Genomic DNA, 22,082 nt, shown 5'->3' with positions numbered 1-22,082 from the left:
ACTCACTTACGTTGAGAGACAGAAGCAAGTCTTGTATGGTATCAGATGAACTGATTGGCTCTCCGCTGAGCGTTACACCCGTTTTAGTTTAAAGGACTTGTGAGCAGCACATGCATTTAGGAGGCTTGTACAAATATGGACAGGGTGGATTTGGGCTGGGAGCCATCTAAAGCTCAAAAGCCCCCATTTAACATAAGTACATGGAATAAATAGTGTTAATGAGGCCTCTAGAGATAGCTGGGACAATGAGTCACTGATCCAAACCAGTGACATATGGATGTCTAATACTGATTGATCTCTTGAATGTTTTTGAATTGGCTTCATGGTCTGGAATCTATTTAAGTCCTACTGTTTCATGCTAGATATAAACGGCTATGTGTCAAATTAAACTATTTTTATTTATGTAATTTTAGTGAATTTTGTTTTTAAATTAGCTGAAGATGATAAGAAAAACAGCCTCTAAAAAAACGTAGCTGGTAAATGTGTAATTCCTGGAGTGCACTTATTCCTTTAAAGCTGATCTTCCAGTACACTAAAGTACTAATTGGATAAGCGCTTTCTTTTCTATTCAGGAGTTGAAAGGACTGGTTTGTCCAAAAGGGGCAGCAGTTGTATTTGAATCATTTTAGTTGAGGACCGGGGTCCTGAGTGGGGGGGACAAAGGGATGCAAAGACAGCAGCTGTAAATGCCACGGAGGAGAGCGAGGGCTGACCTCTTTGAAGCTACCTGTGGGGGGAATGGGAGGGAGGGGGCACTGACATTTCACAAGACTGCAACATGGAAGATGTTTTACACACAGACATGTGGATTTATCTAATTCTCTCTCTATCTCTCTCACACACTCGTATTTTACACTTGCATTTACACTTGCATCACGATGTGAACTGCACCACTCTGAAATCACTCAAAAGCTATCATTGAGCAACGGTCCTGTTTTTTAAGCATACCATTTACTAAAATCAACAAGTAAATAATAAGGATATGTTTATTTTAAGCATGTATATATGTTCTCCACCTATTATTATGTATATTATTTAGCACCAATAGAGGTGTAGCTATAGTGAGAACAATATTGGTTTGATAATCCGAAGATTTCACCCTTTTTTCTCTCTCGCCACCAACAGATCACATTTGTATTTACCTATTTACAACATCTACTCAACGAATTGCCAAGAAATGCGTTATTCATGGTGACAATTATTTAATATTTTGAGGCACATGTTAGAAACACAGAACTTGAACACTGTTATTATTAAAGAGAATATCAGATTGCACATATTTCATGCCAGATGAAGTTACATTAGTTTATATTTTTGGGGGATAACTGTTATATTCATTTTTATGCACTCTACATTGTGGCCTCCATTTAGTTTTTGTTTTCATTCAGATTTGATGTTCTGAAGTTAATCTTGATTCTGTAATGGAAAAACCACATACATATGCTTTCAGTTTAAGAACAATCCCTGTATACTTCCACTTTTGATCAAGTCATTTCAATTATCTATGTGCTTGCATTGACAAATCTGAAAGCAACACATTACCCACATAATCCTCACATGCCCCTTCCCTTGAACATCTCAATCAGCGGTCATCGATTGCTATAATAAGATTATCCCGTTCTTAAGCCCCTGGTCACCTTGATTGTCCCGTGTTCAGTTTAAAGTTTGCACTGTAATAATTTCCTCTAAAGAAACAGATGATTGAACGTACCTGTGATTAGGATACTGGATAGGAACTCGGGATACCGTTTACCCTTGGACTGTCCCACTAATGAGTAAAAATAATGAAGGGAACATTTAATGAATATTTTATGTTAGAGTTTATTGCTTATTTTTTTACTATGTTTTTACCACAATTATACATATTTGTATTTCAATGAGTTCTTGCTACTTAAGCCTAAACAGAACCACCAAACATATCAGTATGGCGAGCACTGATGGAATATCCTCATTGACTTGAGTCCATTAATCCCACTGATTGTACAAACTGTAAAAGCCTTTGTTTTATTTTATTTTCCGTTTTGTTTTCTTCTGGTTTCCTCCAGTTTCTTCTTCAGGGCAGCGCCTGTGGGCACAGCCAGTGATCTTTGAAAAGGACAAAGTGACCTGCTTAGGTGTAGGAAAATGCTCAGAGGCGGGATGGCACTTACCCTTTTATAGAATCCAATGAAGGGAGCAAAATTCTGTATTCAAAAGACGGATAATTCATGCACTCATCTGCCAAGTTAATCAAGAGGCATAGCAATGCACCCTTATCGCAAAGTGAATGGCTCCAGCTTGTATTCTTGACAAAATCAGGAACTGTTTTTGCTTTTGCAGGGTCCATTCCTGCCTTTTTGCATTTACTTAATATTCATTTGTTGAGTGTATCTGGTAATATAGGGGCCTTTTGATGATTGTATTCCAAGCACATTCATTGACGCCTGTGCCGCAGACACAAAAGCTTCTGTTCTCCTTTTTTTTATTGCTATAAATGCATTCTGCAACATGATAAATAACATTACTGCTATCTGACATTTAGGATGAATGTTGTTGGATTTGAGGCTCTTGTGTTGGAAACCGTAATAAGCCGTGAGCTGTTTTCTTGTTTTGCAACAACCCCGCCGGGCCCTCCATCCTGCTTTTATCTTTTCGAAAAGGGCAAAAATTTCTCATTTTGACCTGCAGTGGCCCAGCAGCTTAAATCTAGCGGTTTGGTGTACCTGGTTTTGATGTTTAATAGTAGAGATGTACAACAATCTAACCCAAGCCCTTTGATTTAAAGTTTAGAAATCAAAGCTTCAAAAAGAAAAATCAATCGCGTGATCAATCTCAATTTGATGTTGCTGTTGTTTTTTCTGTCCCACCTTAACCTCCCCCAGGGAATGTTTTCAGAGTGATTCAACAATTCTCTCACTCACTTCAGCGAGCCTTGACAACTTTCCAGTAAAGAAATGTTCAAAATGCATCATTATGGGCTGCACTGATACAAACAAATGCCTTATTTATGATTTACAGAACATAAATAAACACACTAAAGGTTTTTCTCACTTGAAGCTTTTGACATTTTGGCTGTTTTTTTTACACTTTTAACATACATTTAGAAGACATCATTAGCTTACATAGTGTCACGAAGTAACTTTCCCTGTTGAATATCAAGAAGAATATGCATTTCATTACATCGTATCTGCCGTTTCATGCGTTTCGGACAGGTTAGAGTACATTTACTCAAAAAGTTTCTTAAAAATCAGCTATATTTGACAACATGCAGTTTTGATTTTTTGTTTGTAAGCCTGTGCAAGGTCTTTATTTTGTCAATCTTTATAAAAAGCCACAGATAATTGAGGTGCTGGACATAGAACAGCCTGTGCAAGCACTAGTGATGAAGCACTGTTTGCTTTCAAATATCTAATCAAGGTTTGACATAATTGAATAAGACCATTTCCATCCATTTTTATATTTTCCTGTGAACACCCCCAACAGAAATATAACAACTTGATAAAATGAAGACAGTGCTCTGGCTCTCTCTCTGTCATAAAGATGGAGTCATTGATTCCCCATGAGCCTCATCTTCAGATATTTTTTTTTCTCCATTTGTTCGCTTGTACAATGCTATCAACCTCTCCAGACCTCATGTGAATGTTGCCGATTAATAGCCAGACTAATGAATACTTAATTAAATTCGGAGTGAGAGAGTGTGGGGGGTCTGGACACAAGAATGTCAGGGTTCATTACTACACCAAGGACACATTCCTATTCAGGTTTAAGACCACCAGAAAACTCAAGAGCCATAAAACTATTGACCCAGTTTTATTGTATGGGTATTGTGAGATAATTGGAAAGTGCCAAAACAATCAAGTGTACCTGGAAAATCATTAAAGAGGTGGACAATGTAATGAATGCTTGGATTTACCCCCCCATGTTAGACAGAAGTACACCAATGCAGGCTTTCCACTTTTGACCATTGCTTTTGCCTCTGAAAGGACATCTGTTGCTGTCAGATTTGCTTAAGCTAGCTAACGTTATAAGCTATGGGTATAATTGTCTTCCTAATAATACCATCTGACACATTTTGAACCAAGGCTCCTTTTAAAAGTGTCTTAAATGTGCACCTAGTATACAACGTATGTAGGCAAATAGAGGTATTCTGATTCAGATTCTGATAGAAATAATATTGTGCTAAAATATTGTTAAAGCTAACTGTTCCCAAGCAAAATGGCAGGATCAAACAACATTCCATGTAGACAGGGAAACTTTGTGAAGCAATGTTGACATTTTTTCAAACCTCTTATTTTAACCTATGATGAGAAAAGATGTAGTTGAAAGTAACGCTGAAAAACAACCAACTAGCTAACTACCTCACTAGCTTACGTGAGGTAATAAACTAGTTAGCGAGGCGTGCTAACATTTGCGACCATGTTTTTTCATTTGTTCCGTAAAGGAAGGGCACATCTCAAGTCCGATCATCGCAACCTGAAGTACAATTAGATCCTAATTCCCCACACTTAAGATCATCACAAATCCAATACCAATCAGCGATGTCCTTGGCGCTAAAATGGTGGCCTGTTAAGATATTGATCAGCATCATGTTGTTGATGAAATGGCGCTAGTTGTTTTACAATATTGATTAGTGGGGAACAATAGAGTGTATTTTCTGTACAGTTTACGTAACAGGAATGGTGTCAATCTTATTTTGTTTCTTCAACATCATAAGCACAACAGTATGTTTTTTATTCATTTATGATGCTATACTTCGTGTAATCAATGTACACACTATATGTATTGATATTTGATTATATTATTTAACCATATTTCTAACTCCTTTCTATATTTATCTATTGTTTGATTAGACTTTGTGCTATGTTTAGCTCATCAGTTGTCTGTGTTTGATATTTCAGCAACTGATGAGAGAGCGTCAGCAGATGGCCAGTCGTCCGTTTGCCTCAGTTGCGCTCGCACTGGATGCCAGGGGAGAAGAAACGGAACTGTTGCAGCCTGTGGTTGAAGTGAGTCATGCACATGCACACACATGTATTTAATCTCATCAACAACAACGTCATACCATAATAGTTTTCCATAATAAAGGCACTGAATCTTAGTTTGGGTTTTTTGTAACTTTATCCTCCCAAATCCCACCATCAAAGGTTTCATCCAAAGTGTTCTGGATTCCTTAAAAGCACCAAAGACACCCATTGAAGAATCTCAATCCATAATTTGTAAGTGCTTTTGCTGACATCCATACAATAGTTTTGTTTTGCCACATAATTGGACCTTATTGTGATGTACTCAACCAACTCCCGCCCTCCACTCGCAATAAGTCTGCCTTTTATCCACTCCTCACATCAATAACAAATCTGCCATCGATGGTCCTTTATTCCCATTTCCCTTTCTCTATGAATCGTCCTCTGCAATCAGGGCGGCAGACTTGCTGACATTTTTCTATCGATGTGATAAATCTTGTTTATGCGAAATGATGTCATCATGAAGAAAAAGAGTAATATAGATTTTTCAAGCATTTAAAACAAAACCAAAATGGCTGTATTAAGAAAAGGTGTTCAGCTTCACTCAATTGAAAAGGTATTGCTCTAATACTGAAATGATGACGTCAGCAGGCTTTAATGAGCATTTCGTGATTGTTCTTTTACCTGTAGTGTGCTTGTCCTCATTAAGCATAATTTCTCCTCCAGGGTTATTGGCTGGGAACATGACGCATAATGTTGCCGTGAAATCGTGATTCATTAGGCTCACATGCTTTTGCATATCGGAAATGTTCCATCCAGTTCTTACTTCACCTTTTTATTCCAGCCATGTGATTACCTTCCATAAAAAAAATAAAGCAGTTCCGAAATGTGGCTCTTAACACAGTCCAGGGCTCTATGACACATGGGATAAAAGCATAGCTTGAAGCAATATGGGGAGCTACATCCTCAAATTGACATCTGAGGTCCAGCAGTGTTTCCTCAGCCAGAACCACCTCTGTATCACCTGCTGCTGAGAGGAATAAAATCACTGTGGCAACCAGGAAAGAGGCCCCTGCATTAGCTATTAATGTATAATGCTGAGTGGTACTCACCGAGCATTATGGTGTTGTGAAGGGCATTGTAAAGAGCGAAAGAGGAGGAAAACAATGCTTCTTAGCTCTCCGAGTGCACCTTTTTGTTGTGCTTTTAGAGCAGCTACGTACCGTCTGAATCTGAACCGTTTTAGAGACTATTGCTTTGCCCTGATTTAAGTAAAAGTTTAATTATACACTTGTCCGTGGAACGTATATTTTAATCTGTTATTTAAGCATTTATACCAGGAGTGTTGCTCCCTTTTCTGCCCTGTTCTGCAAAAGTGCTTATAGAGTGTATAAAGGCAGAGAGTTTGCATCCACTGGAGAGTGCTGCGGTGTAACCAATACCCAAATCTGTTTTGCAAATGATAACTAGGAAAAACGTCTTCAGTCTTCTGTTTCCTGACCCTTTCAAGATGCAGAATGAACCTATGAGTGCTTGACTTTCAATTTCCCTTAGATGTCCGTAGAGCTTTTGTAGAAGTTAGTATCAAAGTTGTGCAAGAGAAAACACCTGAGAAACCTGATTCACATGCCTGTGTCCTGAATGTATTTCAGTTTCTATGCGGAATGCTAATTAGTAAAGTACACAGTATATTCGGGATACAAGGGCATATTTACTACCCATTATTTAGAAATAAATGCATTATGAAAACAATCTATTAACTTCTGTCTTAATGGTAAATCCAGCAAACACACAAAAAGTGTGTGTCAAATGACATTCAATGAGTTTTGATGCCAGCATTACTTTAGGCGCAGTGTTCAGGTGTGAAGTACATACACACGTAACGTTATTCATTTCCTGAAAGGTTATAAAACGTAGGTAGGTGTAGGTAAACAAAAGGAAGCACTTATTTAACTGTTAAAAACTGTTTTCAGATGCCATAGCACATATCTTTAAGAGATATATTTGTATATATGGGAGCAAAAAGTCACAACTCAACCATCTTTTTAAATATACCTGTGTGTTTCTGACTCACCTCTGAAGAAGAACTAGTTTTCAGTTTGCCGAATGCATTGGACCACATACAGCTCCATCACATGCCCCAGCTCCAGCTGAAGGTCAACAATATAAAATGGGCTTAATTTTATTTTATAAAGGTTGATTGGTCAGCATCTGGCACCACTTAGTTTTTGGAAGCATTTGTTGACGTGAAAGAGGACACTGATGTCACGCTAGCACTACTGGTTCCACATTTGTTCCTTCAGATCTGTCTGTACATCCAACCCAGAGCGTTCACCGAGTAAGTGCAGGCAATGCTTTTGTCTGTAACTCAACTATGGTTATTAAAGTTTTACCTCCAATGGGTTTTCGAGTCACAATAAAGGTTATGGTCACAGTACGTCCTGGGATTTTACTTCCAGGACGTACTGTAGTTCAGAGCAGATTTAGCTAAACACAGAAGGACTTCCGCTTGAGAAATGACCCTTTAGGTGCGTTCAAACAAATATTTAGGGTCTTTTCTCCGTTTGTGCTCTCAGCGCTGACCTCGCCACATTCATTATTACCAGCTTTCTGTCACTGAGACCCTCCAGCTGGTCCGAGAGTAAATTACAACAGCCTTTGTGCCAATTTTTTCCATTTTTGGTCCATTTGAAACCCCCGGAGATGGACATTGCTTTTAGCAAGCAAGATGTCAACAGCTGTTGGACAGAGAGCCAATCAGGGCCCACAGGTCACGGTGTCACAGATGTCTCTATCACTATGGCCGGCATTCAACATATGGAAGCGCTAACAGAAAGCTAGTATGATGGATGACACCTGTCAGCGGGCAAAGGGATGCAGACACATTGTGTGTGTATGCATGTGTTATAGAGCTTGATTAATGCATGGTGGAATTGCACGCTGTGTAAACGTCCTTTGAAATATATGGAAATGGACAGCCATTTAGAAAAAGAGCCTTGATAAAATAAAAAAGAAGAGCCAACTCTGTAATTGAAATGTAATGAAATGATTTATTGATGGGGTTTTTTCATTTGAAATTTTGGATGATTTCCCAGATTAATATAATCACTTTGCAGATATAGCAAGAAGAAAGAAGGTGCTATTATTGCTGCCTTTCACCCAGACAAAATGTGTTATTTGTGCTTTAATGGCATTATGCAATTTGGAAATGCACATTCCAATTAGAGACAGCTGTAGGTTACAAGACAGCGGTGCAAGGTAGAGCAGGAACTACAGTAATAGCTTTGTGACATAGCAACAAAGAGAGTAAACAAACATGTATCAAAGAGGAAATATCTGATTGAATATAATCTAAATGTAAAATGAGGTTCATATTTTATGTTTCAAGGCAATTCATGTAATAGTTGTTGCAGTAAGAGCCAAAATTGTCATTTGAGAAAACAGTTTGAGAACAAAGTTTGAAGGATCATCCTCTGGGGATCATGACAATGTGTTAGAAATGTCATCAACAGATTGCTATCCCTGGAGCCATGGCTGAAATAGGACTCACCACGTATTAAATCAAACATATCCGTTTAATACCAAGTGATTGACACAGTATTCCTACTTACTGTATGCCTTACAGCAGTGCTGTGCTTCTGGTACTCGTTCAACAAACCAGAATTGTACCTCAATTAATTTGTTTGGAACAACTGTAATGATGTTTCACCCACTGGTCCATGTAAGGATGGTTTGCAGTGGAATATGCTTTAATAAAAACTCGGCATAGGTTAAATGAACTCCCTTGCATGGCTGTGGCTTGTATACTGTGGCTGCTCATTAGCAGAATCACTTGAATGCTCATGAAATGAATGCTGGAAATTTAATTGCCCATGTATGTCAGCCGTAAATCTAAATGGGCCTCTCGATCATGAACGTCCCCGAAGAGAAGCAATATGAGAATACTGTGCTGATCATGTGCCCTAATGGGGTTGTGTTCCTGCAATACAGAAATGTGTCTCCTTTTAGGGCAGGGACACACTTGTGATCCAAATGGGTTTAGCAGTGGAGGAACGTAACAAATTTCACTTCACTAGTATTTAGTATTGTTCTTTTTTACTCCACGACAACACTTATAGTTACTAGCTATTTTGTATCTATAAAAACATATGAAATGATTAACGTATATGATACATTATTGAATTATTAATCCATCCAGTATCTTAAAAAAGAAATCCTTAATGGCTCAACACATTGACATGCATTTGTTATGATAAAAAAGTAATAGTTATACTTCAAAAATACTGTAAAATACTGCATACTCAGTACTTTTACTTTTGATACTTGAAGTACATTTTGCTGATAACATCTGTACTTCAATTTAAGTACTTGTATTGAGTATTTTAAGACACTTTGTGTACTTTTACACAGATATTTCCTACATCTTCCAGCACTATTATTGATTAGTTTTAAAGTTAAGTGTGTTCTTTATTCAAATGCAGCATATAGTTAAAGATATCAGAATTTGTAATGGGAACACTCTTGAAGTTATATGGCCTGAGTTTAAAGTGACATAAATGTTGGGCTTCTTATAAAGGTTTAACCACTGATTAGCAATTGGAGTTTGTGTCCAGTGTAACGACTGATTAACAATCCGAGTTTATGTCTGTCACATTTAATATCCTTTCTTTTCGTACCTTGTGTCACCTTTGTGCGGCTCTCTGTTCCCCTAACCTCTCTGTCCCTCTGTATCAGTTCCAGCTGATTAGCAGTACAGGCGGATCGGAATTAACCCAGGCCAATGTTGACAGCTTTTATAACCTCAGCAAATTATTCAGATTTGGCAAAGAGGGTTCTCTTTTGATGAAAGACACATTGAGTAACCTCACAGAATCAACATTCAAAAGTTTCTTTGAGTTCATCCTTTGAAAAAGAAAGTTGCGTTTGAAATTACACTGCACGTTTCACAGGAACGGGATTGCACTTTTAGATTGAAGGACTCCAAATCTGCTAGTAGTTTTGACTATCAAATATACCTAAGAAATAAAGAAAGAACGAGTCAATGCTCAATAAAATAAAACAAGTTAGCTTCAGTGTTTCAGTGAAATACATAACATGTTCCTCGTTGATTGCAATGAGCCATCCCACTCCCGGTTCTTTCATGTTTTTAATGCATTTTGCTGTTTTGCCTAACATTTTGTCTCTTCTGGCTCTTTCATCTCCATTTTCAATTCAGCCAGCCACAGAAAAAAGTCAATTGTATTCAGACATGTTATTATTCCCCAATTTCTCTCCCCTCATCCAAAACATGTTGTGAAACCCTTGGCATTCATTATCAGGATGACATGTTTTTCACGCTTGAGAAAAACTGTTTTGGCCATTAACTGAGAGGGTAGGTCATTGTCACAACACATGGACTGACAGACACACACGCACACACACACACACACAAACACACACACATGATTGTCTTTCTTAAATGTAGCAACTCCAGCAGATAATCTCAGTGACTGTTGGTCTGCTGATCCTCAACTATCATGAGTTTCCAATCATGGCTGCCACACCACTTTGATTAAACTGGGATGGTAAAGAGATTGGGGGATTTTAATCCATTAAATCAATAGAGTTTTATCTTGCAGCCTGTTTGTCCCTCATTGCCGCAAATTACTAGCGTTGGTGTTGTCTTTGCAGGATACACAGGATGCAGTTAAATACCTGTAAAAGTAACTGTAAAGTATTGTGTATTTTAGCAGTATGTGTAAAGTGTTACTACAACATGATGTATAGACTTCCTGTTAATGTATCTTTCTGGACCAGATTGTAAGCACACACCCAAGAGAAATCAAAAATGTTGAATATGGAACCAAATAGCTCTCATGTGAAAAGGCAAAATGCAAAGTTTGTTCTGAAACACGGACGACGGGGTCAGTTTTCAAGCACGGCAACACTCTTTGGGCTGGGGAGGAGAGTCAAATTAGAAGTTTTGTTATTACACACCTCAAATGACAAATCATAATTATCGTACCCTTTTGTAAATATGTTTTTAAAATTGGACTTTTTAAAATCTTTGTTTTAAGGGTGCGCCTAAACCCGTTGCCATGGAGCCGTGTTCAGGGGGAAAAGCTGCTGTGTTGACCGTCCTCATGCGTCTGCCCTCTGGGCTCTCAGACTTACCTCCTCCAGGACAGTCAGGTAACACACACACACACACACACACACACACACACACACACACACACACACACACACACACACGCACACACACACACACACACACACACACACACACACACACACACACACACACACACACACACACACACACACGCGATGACTGGAGATTTTACAAAGAAAAAACATGGCAAACCTTTTCCTCAGCCTATGTTTTGTATGTTTGTGCCGTGTTTTAATCAGCATGGTTTTGTCACCCATAAGTCTGTCTGTAAATATTTAATGAATTAAAGTTAGCAGGACACATTCATGGAATTTAATAATTAAGTCTTAAAAAAATACCAACATCCAGCTTGTTCACCTTCCAAAAACAACTCAGCAACACGTAAAGCACACAGAAAAATACAATTTCTTCACAAATAAATAAAACTAATATGATCTTAGTGCTTAGATGTGCTTCCAATCCCCACTGGAAAAAAAACCCCCAATGTACTCTTGGAAGCTGCAAAAAAATTCTACATAAAATTGGGTGTTTGAACTATGATAGACAAGCCTGTAATATCCATTGATGTTGTTTTTTACTGAGCAAAACAAATCTGTTGAAATTGTTGTTGTTGTTTTTCTTTTACAACCCTTGCATTTAATTTGTTTTTCCTTCTTTAGGACTCATCGTTGCCAGTGCGCTGATAGACATTTCCCAGCAGAAGCCATCAGATTTTAAGGACAAGTCCCTGGGTTTAAAAAACAGAAAAGCCCATCATCCAACTCACCAAGGCACCTGTGTGTGAGTCTTTCCAGAGGCATGGCTACATGTACAAGATAACACTTGGCTGCTACCACTCGAGTTTTCACTGAAACTTGCAAAGTCCACAAGAGCACAACCCTGCTTACTTTTCCTGCCCTCTGCTCTAATCTGCGTAAATCCACTTCTGGTCACGTGATCTCCGATCTCTGGAACAACTTCACTCCAACTAGACGGGCCCAAATCTCTTCCCTTCAGCTTTGGCAAACCTTGTTGTGTGCGCTAAGAGGGAACCTGCCTGATCAGCGATATCAGAGACAGATTCATCGAGGGGATTCGCTCCCATTGAAGCTTCTGACGTGAATACTTTGCAACAGCTCATCATCCATTTCGCTCCGCACGAGGGAAGGTGTCTGTACATTGGGTCAGATAAACACGACACATTCTGCCTATGGGGGTTTCGTTCTTTTTGCTTGCCAACAAGTGGTATTCTATGGTGCTAAAGCGTTTAGTTCCTATGCGAATGCCTTTGCTAAATCACTCTGCCTTTTTGCGGGGACAGCTATGCGCCATGCCTCTTTTTAACACCCCCGTGATAGTGTTTCAACAACACCACTTTGCCAATTACCATTAATGATTTGCTTTAGCATTTCCTGTACATAGGTTTCATCCAGCCAGCTGAAGCTAAAGTCTGTATTTTCTGTGTGATACAAATGCTGCAGAGAGACTGCAAACACTACCAGCAGCATGTAGGGAACACTGCGAACAGCAAGAGGCACGAACAAACCATCAGTCATAGGACAAAAGCATGGAACAACTCCTAAACATAGGAACAATTAGATGCATTTAATTAGCAAACTAGAAGTTTCATTTGTCGCAAAAAGCCAGATTGTTTTTTTTTGTGAGTGTGCTTACTGTTACAAAGAAGTTACATAATGCAAAGAAACACTGATGTTCTGGTGGATCTTTACTGTACTTTGTGATTGTGTCATTTTGCTGTGCAACTTTTTACACTTGCCCTTGGGCTGGTGTGGTGGGCAGATGTCGTTGGAAGAAAAAGATGAAGAAAAAAAAAGACCAGGGACATCACGCTCCTGTGGCTGTTTACCAGTTTGTTTTGTACGTTTTTTTTTTTAAGAGCCCTCTGACGCTATGACTTTGTTTCCTTCCTTTAGTATAAGGAGTTACGTTACCTTTTTTATAATACCTTGGATTTCCATGGGCCTGTTGATCTGCAGATTTTTTAAAAGCTGTCGACCATTTCTAGCCCCGGCCTCCACCCCGAGCTGTACAGTGTCTTGTTGGAACAAATGTGAGTCTTTGTCACTCTTATCTCTTGAGATGTGTTTGTCAGGTTTTTATGACACAACGGCAAGAGATTATCATTTATTTTAGGCCTTGTCACCTGTTACTATTATATCTATGATAAATTGTCTTTTGCTACACTTGTGAAAAGAGAATTTCCGTTAATATTTTTTGTTTTGATATTTAACAGATTCCTGTGTAATAGCATTTAACTTGATTCTATCGTTGACTTAAATCGGTTGTTTTTGGGCTGTATGGGCATTGTCTTGCTTTTTCGTTTTGCAAATCGGTCCCTTTGATGCATTTCATAAGGATAGTATGCCAGCTGTTGTGTTTTTATTTTGTGTTTGTAGAGTAATCCTATAACAGTGTCATTACACAGGAATCAGAGTCTAACTGTACCGTGAACAAAAGATGATGAACTGCATATCAGTAATCTTCAGTGTATTTTAAAAATGGACAACATGCCAGAAAATTAAAAAAAACAGACCTTTAAAATCTTTTGTGCATCTCGAGTCTTTTCACATACAGAACTTGTCATTTTAAATGTATATGATGTCTGTTTTAATGTTTTTTTTACAAGATTGATGATTATCCACACTTCTGAATTTGAGGATTACAGTTTTTAGAAAAGTCCAATTGATATGGAATAAGACACGGCGATGAACCGACGTTATCATTTATTCTTCCTCTACAGTCCTGATAACTGCAAAATTAATCAAAATACAAAATGCGAGTTAAGCTGAAACTATTTTTACCTCTTTAATATTCAGCAGGCATGCAGTCAAAACAAGCAAACAACCGCAAAGGTTCTGATGGAAAAAGGAAAAATACATTTCAAAAACCAAATTATCCTGCAACAAACTTTTTTCATTTATTTTCATTTCTCCTGCAAAGGTTGGCTGAACATGTGACAGAAAAGTACATGCTGCATTAGCCCTTATAAAAACCTGCCAGATTAAGAGGTTTGTCCTTCGATGTGCCCACACCTGAGAGTGCTTGAGCTCGCTCTTCAACGTAAAGTGCTGTGCATTTGAACAAGGATGTAAAGAAAAAGGGTTGCAGCCTGCCAAAGAGGCACTCTGTACAATCATCTCTTACTCAACAGTATACTTATTAGCTGTAAACACTTGGAGAAAAGCCACGATAGGACCCTAAAGGAGTTTGGCAATTAATGCTGTTGATAGCAAGACATCTAAAGAGAAACCCATTTAGAGCTGCTGTATTCAGGTAAATGTGAGAGGTTTTACTTACATTTTAAACATGTCTCTTTTTCCGAGGGATAATGTACTACATGACCTGTAAAATATATTGCTTTTATCCCATAATACCAAGGGTTTTTGACCTTAACTCTCTAGTTTCTCTGTTAAAGTCAATCTACCCACCCTGTCTGCACTTTATAAAGAGAGGTGAAGCTCTGAAGTTGACGGGTGGTCTGCAGCTCCATTGTGCTCTGCAATTTCCCAGTGCTTACAGCTGCTGGTCCTGCAGTACATGTGAAGTGCTATATCACTCTCATGCCCTCCCCTGCTGTTTTAGTGATGTTGACAATTGACACATCTTTGAGAAAGCCACATCAGTGCAATCGTTTGTGCAGAAGCCAATGTAGTCACGGTTTGAATAATGAATGATAGGAAAGCTACATTAAAAAAAATAGGGGGATAAAGGGATTGTACTTAAAAATCAGGTTAGAAGCTAATCCCAAATTAATAACTGTATGTTAATTCATACATCTTCTGAACATGACTGAGGATTTATGTCTGGCATATAGAGCAAACTGTAAATATTAAAACCAAGAGACAAAGTGCTTATTTATATATAGATTTACAATGCAGCACATATATTGTATGTATATATTTAGACATTTATTATAGCTTTATAAGGTTTCTGCTTTTTAATGCATACATACACATTTATAAGCAAGTCCTTGTACATATGGTCTTAACATGTGATATAAATGGTCCTGTTTTAGGAAAAAAGATCCAAAGAAGGCACTAAAATCTGAGGGCTTTTCAGCAAACATGCTGCTGGTGTTCAAAGGTGTGACTGGCTGTTATTTTTCAAAATGACAGCTGACTGAACAGAGGTTATTGCTAAGTACTGAAGAGGGATGCTCCAAAAAATATTCAGCATGACTGCTGTGCTGCGCCTGAGTCATAGTTGGCAAAGTCTTTCTGTTCTTGTCCAGCTCTGATGGTCGGGTTTTTGCTGAAAAAATTACAGCAATAACTTTATTTCACCAATTAAAGCTGAAACTTTAATTCTGATTTATTTTTAGTAACTTGACACCTCTGCAGGACTATTTTATGAAAATCTGTGGCTCATCCAAGGAAACCTTTTTATGTTTGTCTTTCTCCTTGTGGCAAAGTCAAAATACTGTGTATGAATGTCAAAGTGTCTCCCCCTCCTTATAAATAGCACCTAATTCAGTTAACTTTGTTGTTTTCCTGATAACATTTCAAAATGTTCCTGAGATATGTTAAATAAAGTAGAAGAGACCTTGACCTTGTCTTTTTTGCGTAAGTTGTCCCAATGCATTTAAGGCTTGAGTGCGGGACTTTTACATATAAATGAATGTCCATTACAAGCCCTTGCTAGACAAGTTTACACAATTCTGATTAACCCTATCGACGCCAGGTTAACAGTTCTAACAGATATGATAATGTGTGGATTGCCTCTATGCAAAAATATTAAAGTTAAAACTAAAGGTGGATTCATCTAACATGGAGAAAGATTATTGATGCGTAAACTCAACACCCAAACAATTACAGCCCATCAGGTGTACCATCCTATTAATACATCCCCGGCCTTTTCCAAGAATAAATGCCCCTTCTTGTTGATTGGCTGGAATGATGTTTTGTGGCTCTGTCCAAGCCACTTTGTTTTCCATTTACCGAGCCAGCGCTTTGTATGTAAACACCATTTTTTACGACACACACAAAACAGACAGCTAGCCGACAATGAGGAAATATTTGCTAAGTTTGACTAATACTGTATTGAATTAGAATTGCTGACCTGCTCCCAGATTCACTTATGATTGAAGAATATGGACTTTTGTTCCAGTTTGTCTTGGTTTGTCTCCAGTATTACCAAGAGATGATGACTAATCTGTCACTTACAGCAATATAATTTATGTTGGGTCGTCAGAAGACAGGTCTGCCAAACTATCCAATATAATCATGCCGGAAGAATTTGGAAGGCTTTGCACATTTTAAATCAAACTGTACAAGCCTTCACTACAGGAGACATTAATGTCAGTCCACTTTACACATAGGGATAAAAACTTGACTGCTGCCCCCTCATCATAACTGCTCATCTGCATGCAAAATGATGTTCTCTCGAAGTTAACACATTTATGTAAAATGCTCAAAAGGTTATGTTTATTTCACTTCGATAATGTGGCCCTGTAATAAAGCATACACTGTACTGTATTGTTGCGAAACTATTAGGCCTATTATGTCAGGTGTGGCTAACCACTAAGTACATTTTACTAGTAATTACCAGGAAAGTATAGGCCTATTACCAATGAATTTTAGAAAATAATGTAATGATTTAGCGAGATTTGTTTATTCTTGGGTTTTTGTATATTAAACTATTTCAAATTCGCCAACCTTTTTTTAATAAAAAGGGTTTGTTATTTCTAATTTTGTTCCCTTCATGCTATTGTTAAACTGACTTGCATCAAACACAACTTAATATAGTTCATGGCATATTGTTACGCTAACCTAAAGTAAAGGAAAACTTCCGATTTAAAGAACCGGAAACGCGCATCACACAATAATGCTGCATTCAAGGATTGCCAGCAGAATGGGAAAAGTGGTTATTATCCTGTCACTTTTATTAAGTCACACCCAAAAAAATATGTATACACTAAATGTGTCTTTTTGTAGTTATTGTAGTTAATTTAGCAAGGTAACTTCGGGGCTGATAATAGATAGATAGAAAGATTATAATTATTATTTGTTGTTTACAAGTTGCATTCAGCATAGTGGACCTCTTTTCCGTTGAGCTTCTGTCATGGCGTTTAGCTCCAGGTGGGGAACACCTGTGTTTCGCCTACTCTCAAACATTTTACATGGCTCACGGTCTAAGTGGATTATTTCCCCAACTTCTAATCACAATAACAGTATTGTATTTAAGTTTAATGTTACGTGAACAACACACCTGCGACCAAGCGTGTTATTTAAACTTTTCCACACACTCAAAGTTAAGCTCCTGATCTTCGCGTTTACAAACTCTTGTGTTACTTTGCCGTGAATACTGCCATCCTGCCGCTGGACATATATCATTATTTCCAACAACTCTACTGTTGCTACATGATTGCCTTTGTGGAGGAATAGTTGTGTTTCAGATGGACCCCCTCTTAGCCAAACATTTCTAGAAACGGAAGCTGCACGGTTTCAAGGGACTACGGAAAACTTTGGGACTACGCTAAACCTTTGGGGATGTCTGCTTCTCTTCAACAAGGTAAGACTTTGGTTACGTGTTAAGTTAATGACTGCTGATCATACATGTACATGTTGACATGTGGCTGCTCTTCATGTTTTAAATCTGCTGCTTTTGCCTCCTTTTTATGCTGCTTGCTTACATGTGTTGTGCAGTATTTGATTGGTATGTTTTTGGAAGTATTCCCATTTGTTTGTTTGTCAAGTGGATTATGGTATTTTGCTGTTTCTGTTGTTTTGTGGCATCTGTTGTCTTACTGCAAACTCAGATTTGTAGTAATATTGAACATTGACTTCAGGGGTCTTTTGCACTGTTCATACACAGGTTACTGGACAATCAAACTTGCTGTTGTAGACGGGAGTAAGGGTCGTATCATTGTTGTTCCTACTGTCTGTGCATATTGGGTTGTAGGCTATCTTTACTTATGTTTGTCATTTTGTGTCTATTGCCTGTTAATGCGTTTTTATGTGATTTTATATGTGTTGCAATCGTGATTCAATCCGCTTTATGTGTTTTAATTCTGCTCATGTGCTTTTACCTGTGTTTATATGCTGCCATTGTGCTGGTGTGTTTTTCTGTGCTTATGTGCTCTTGTATGTTCTTTAAATGCCATCAACCTGCTAAGGACTGCAGATGGAAATGAGCCTTTATGGCTAAATCTGGCACATTTACATGTTGTGTTCATGTTAATTAATGTGCATTGTCAGTTGCACAGTAATTCATATGATAATTACATCTAAAATGCTGCTTCTTTCTTTCAATCGAATAGCATGAGCTTTATTGTTGTCCTGACGCTCATCTGCTGCTTATTTACACAACAAAACGTGTTCAGAACAATTCTTGTTGATTGTGGAATATGATGAAATTTGCCTCCATAATTATCATATCCTGCTTGTCTTAAGGATTATATTGCTTTATAGAGTAGCCTGCATTCTGCTAGTGGCCTTATTCCTTAGCCAAGACAATATCATGGTGTTTTCTTTTAGCTCTGGGCAGGATTTTTGCTGAGCACTGAGCTTAGGACAGCATTTAGGAAGTGAAAGTCTCAGGGCCTTCTTGCCATCTATCAACTGTGTACATATTGTTTTTACATAATAACTCTTCTCTAAGTGAGTCGCCTGCTTGCCAATATCAAATAGCTTTAAAACACAAGGTTTACTCAACTGGAGTCATTTAAGGTATCGTGTTTGTGTAACGATTAGCCTCCAGCTGGCTTCTTCCCGTGAAGGACACAGCCAACGTGTCAAGGTCTCAGATGAGACTGCTACAAGCAATACTACCTCCAGAATGAAACGGCTCTCGTCAAACAAATAATTATTGTTTCACACATTTCGCAAAACACAATATTAATGTAATCTTCAACTCGACAGAACACATTTGCAATAGGAGTGGGAGATTCATATGCAGTATTAAAGCTGATTAGTGGTTCCTTTGTGGAGTGGGTGTAATCTTAAAGCAGCCAATTTGTGACTAAAGCTGAAAGACACTGCCTTTGTTCACACACATATAGGAGGTTAGCGACTGGTTGTGAGGAGAGCACCAGGTTTTAATGGAAAATGAACAACTAACCATCAGTAATTTAAAGGAAAGATGGAGGTAATTCTCATGTGGTAGAATCATTACTTTGATTGAGAACAGCTGCTGTCATATTCTCCAGTTTCACCTCAGGTTGCCCTTTGTGGAAGTGGCGCTCTCCGTGGTGCTGAAATACCGGCTAAGTGGCTTTGCAGTTCAGTTTGATTCTCAGTATTACTCAGGGAAATGACCCAGGTTATCCAGTAAGGCTTTTACTTTTGTAAAGTTACCAAGTCATTTTTTAAATTGCTGGCTGTTAGCATAGAGTCTGTTCCATCCATCCATCCATCTTCTCCCGCTTTTCCGTTAGGGTCGCGGAGGTAACCGCTCCAGCAGAGAGCCCCAAGCTTCTCGTTCCCTGGTCACATCAACCAGCTCTCTCTGACTGGGGGATTCCAAGACGCTCCCAGGCCAGCGAAGAGATATAATCCCTCCACCTGGTCCAAGGTCTACCCCTCGGTCTCTTCCCAGCTGGACGTGCCTGGAACACCTCCCTAGGGAGGCGCCCAGGTGGCATCCTCACTAGGTGCCCGAACCACCTCAACTGGCTCCTTTCAACGCGAAAGAGCAGCGGTTCTACTCCGAGTCCCTCCCGGATGACTGAACTTCTGACCTTATCCCTAAGGGAGATGCCAGCCACCCTGCGGAGAAATCCCATTTCGGCCGCTTGTATCCGCGATCTCGTTCTTTTCGGTCATGACCCCTCCTTCATGACCATAGGTGAGGGTAGGAACGAAGATGGCCCGGTAGACAGAGAGTTTTGCCTACTGGCTCAGGTCCCTTTTCGCCACAACGGTGTGGTAAAGCGACTGCAGTACCGCTCCCGCTGCTCCGATTCTCCGGCCCATCTCACGCTCCATTGTCCCCTCACTCGAGAACAAGACCCCGAGATACTTGAACTCCTTCACTTGGGGTAATGCTTCATTCCCTACCTGTAGTGGACAGTCCATCGGTTTCCTGCTGAGAACCATGGCCTCCGATTTGGAGGTGCTGATCCTCATCCCAGCCGCTTCACACTCGGCCGCGAACCGATCCAGTGAGTGCTGAAAGTCACCGACCGATGAAGCCATTAGAACCACATCGTCTGCAAAAAGCAGTGGTGCAATCCTTAGCCCACCGAACTGCAGACCCCCTCCCCCACGACTACGCCTAGAAATCCTGTCCATGAATATCACAAACAGGATTGGTGACAAAGCGCAGCCCTGGCGGAGGCCAACCCTCACCGGAAATCGGTCCGACGTGCTACCGAGAACCTGGACACAGCTCTCGCTTTGAGAGTACAGAGATTGGATGGCCCTGAGTAGTGACCCCCTCACCCCATACTCCCGCAGCACATCCCACAGTATCTCCCTGGGAACCTGGTCATACGCCTTCTCCAAATCCACAAAGCACATGTAGACCGGATGAGCGTACTCCCAGGGCCCCTCCAGGATCCTTGCGAGAGTGAAAAGCTGGTCCGTCGTTCCACGACCAGGACGAAAACCGCATTGTTCCTCTTCAATCTGAGGTTCGACAATCGGTCAGACCCTCCTTTCCAGCACCTTAGAGTAAACTTTCCCGGGGAGGCTGAGTAATGTGATGCCTCTGTAATTGGCACACACCCTCTGATCCCCCTTTCGTCTGAGTCGGTTCCTTAAATCATAATCGAAGAGCACTTTTAGAGTTGTAAACCCACTTTATACGGATAGCTCTGTACTGTGATTTATCTTATCTACTGACGTTTTTTTTTAGAGGTTCTACAATACTAACAATCTTTCTAATATGGTCAGTGATTTTTCAGAAACTTCCACCCCTACTGTAGGTCATTTTATTATTATTATTATTCTTTTTATTATTATTATTATTATTATTGTTGTTGTTGTTATTATTATTATTGTTATTATTATTATTATTATTATTATTATTGTTATTATTATTATTATTGTTATTATTATTATTATTATTATTACTGTTATTATTATTATTATTGTTATGATTATTGTTATTATTATTATTATTATTATTATTATTATTATTATTATTATTATATGATGTTATAGCATGCTTTCTGTTAAATGTAATAAATAATTGTTCACTTGAAATAACCACATGGTAATTCTGTAGGCCTACTCCTGTCTGAATTAATACTTGACAAATAAGGAAATACTTTCTAATTTGAAAAGCTTTAGGGCAAAATAAACATACCATTTTTAAGTAAAGTTATAGATAAAAAGTGAATGAATACAGAACTGGCCAATAATGCAATAAAAAACAATATAGAAAAATACATGATAGACATATGTTATTGTTTGGGCAACGTATATCGGCATATCGCCCAGCGCCAGTCTGTCTGTATTTTTGCTGAAATGATTACATATCAATCATTTTGGTAATCAGTCTTATTGTTCAAGTCAAGTGGAAATACTTATTGTTTGGTTCCGGCTCCTCTAATGTGAAGTTTTTTTTGCAGCTAAACCAAAAAGTGTCTTCTTTACTGGTCATTTTAAAAGTTCATCACATCCCATTGTACAAGAAATGATGTTGTTCTGAAATAAAATGTTGACTTGTGTGTAATCAAATCCTATCGAGGTTAACAGGGTTATCTGTCTCTCTCCAGTATGTACGTTAAAAGGTTGTCTCCATCCACCCAGGGATTTAAGAATTTCTCTGTCTTAGTCTCAGTCAAGAAGAGCTTATAGTTTTTGCTCCAATCTGCAATCAAAGAACGGCTTTATTATCCCTTATCTCTGCCCCTGCCCTGCTGAGGAAAACATGTGTGGGGTAGGCCTCTCAGAATGACTGAAGCCATGTGTTTACTGTGGAAAAGTCAGGCACTGCCTGACATTCGAAAACAACAGAAAAAAGTAATAAAGTGAAATTGGTGCTGCTCTCCTGGCTAATGGAAAAGGTGAAATCCACAGAGTAGTTTGGAGGGGCTGAAACAA

At 38.9% G+C, this 22,082-nt stretch overlaps 1 protein-coding gene across 1 annotated transcript in view; it reads left to right on the top strand.

Moving 5' to 3' along the window:
* The window catches only part of atrnl1b (attractin-like 1b), a 61,772-nt gene extending 48,143 nt beyond the window's left edge, over nt 1-13,629 (top strand). Inside the window, exons 27-29 of the mRNA XM_063893593.1 lie at nt 4,878-4,985; nt 10,997-11,111; nt 11,754-13,629. Of these exons, the coding sequence (XP_063749663.1) occupies nt 4,878-4,985; nt 10,997-11,111; nt 11,754-11,878 (348 nt within the window). The 3' untranslated portion in view covers nt 11,879-13,629. The remainder of the gene's footprint in view (nt 1-4,877; nt 4,986-10,996; nt 11,112-11,753) is intronic.
* The last annotated feature ends 8,453 nt before the right edge of the window (nt 13,630-22,082 follow it).

Source organism: Eleginops maclovinus, chromosome 10 (assembly GCF_036324505.1).
Source record: "Eleginops maclovinus isolate JMC-PN-2008 ecotype Puerto Natales chromosome 10, JC_Emac_rtc_rv5, whole genome shotgun sequence".
In the NCBI taxonomy this organism is placed as follows: domain Eukaryota; kingdom Metazoa; phylum Chordata; class Actinopteri; order Perciformes; family Eleginopidae; genus Eleginops; species Eleginops maclovinus.
The sequence above is the reverse complement of the archived record's forward strand: the minus strand, read 5'-3'. Positions and strand labels throughout refer to the sequence as shown.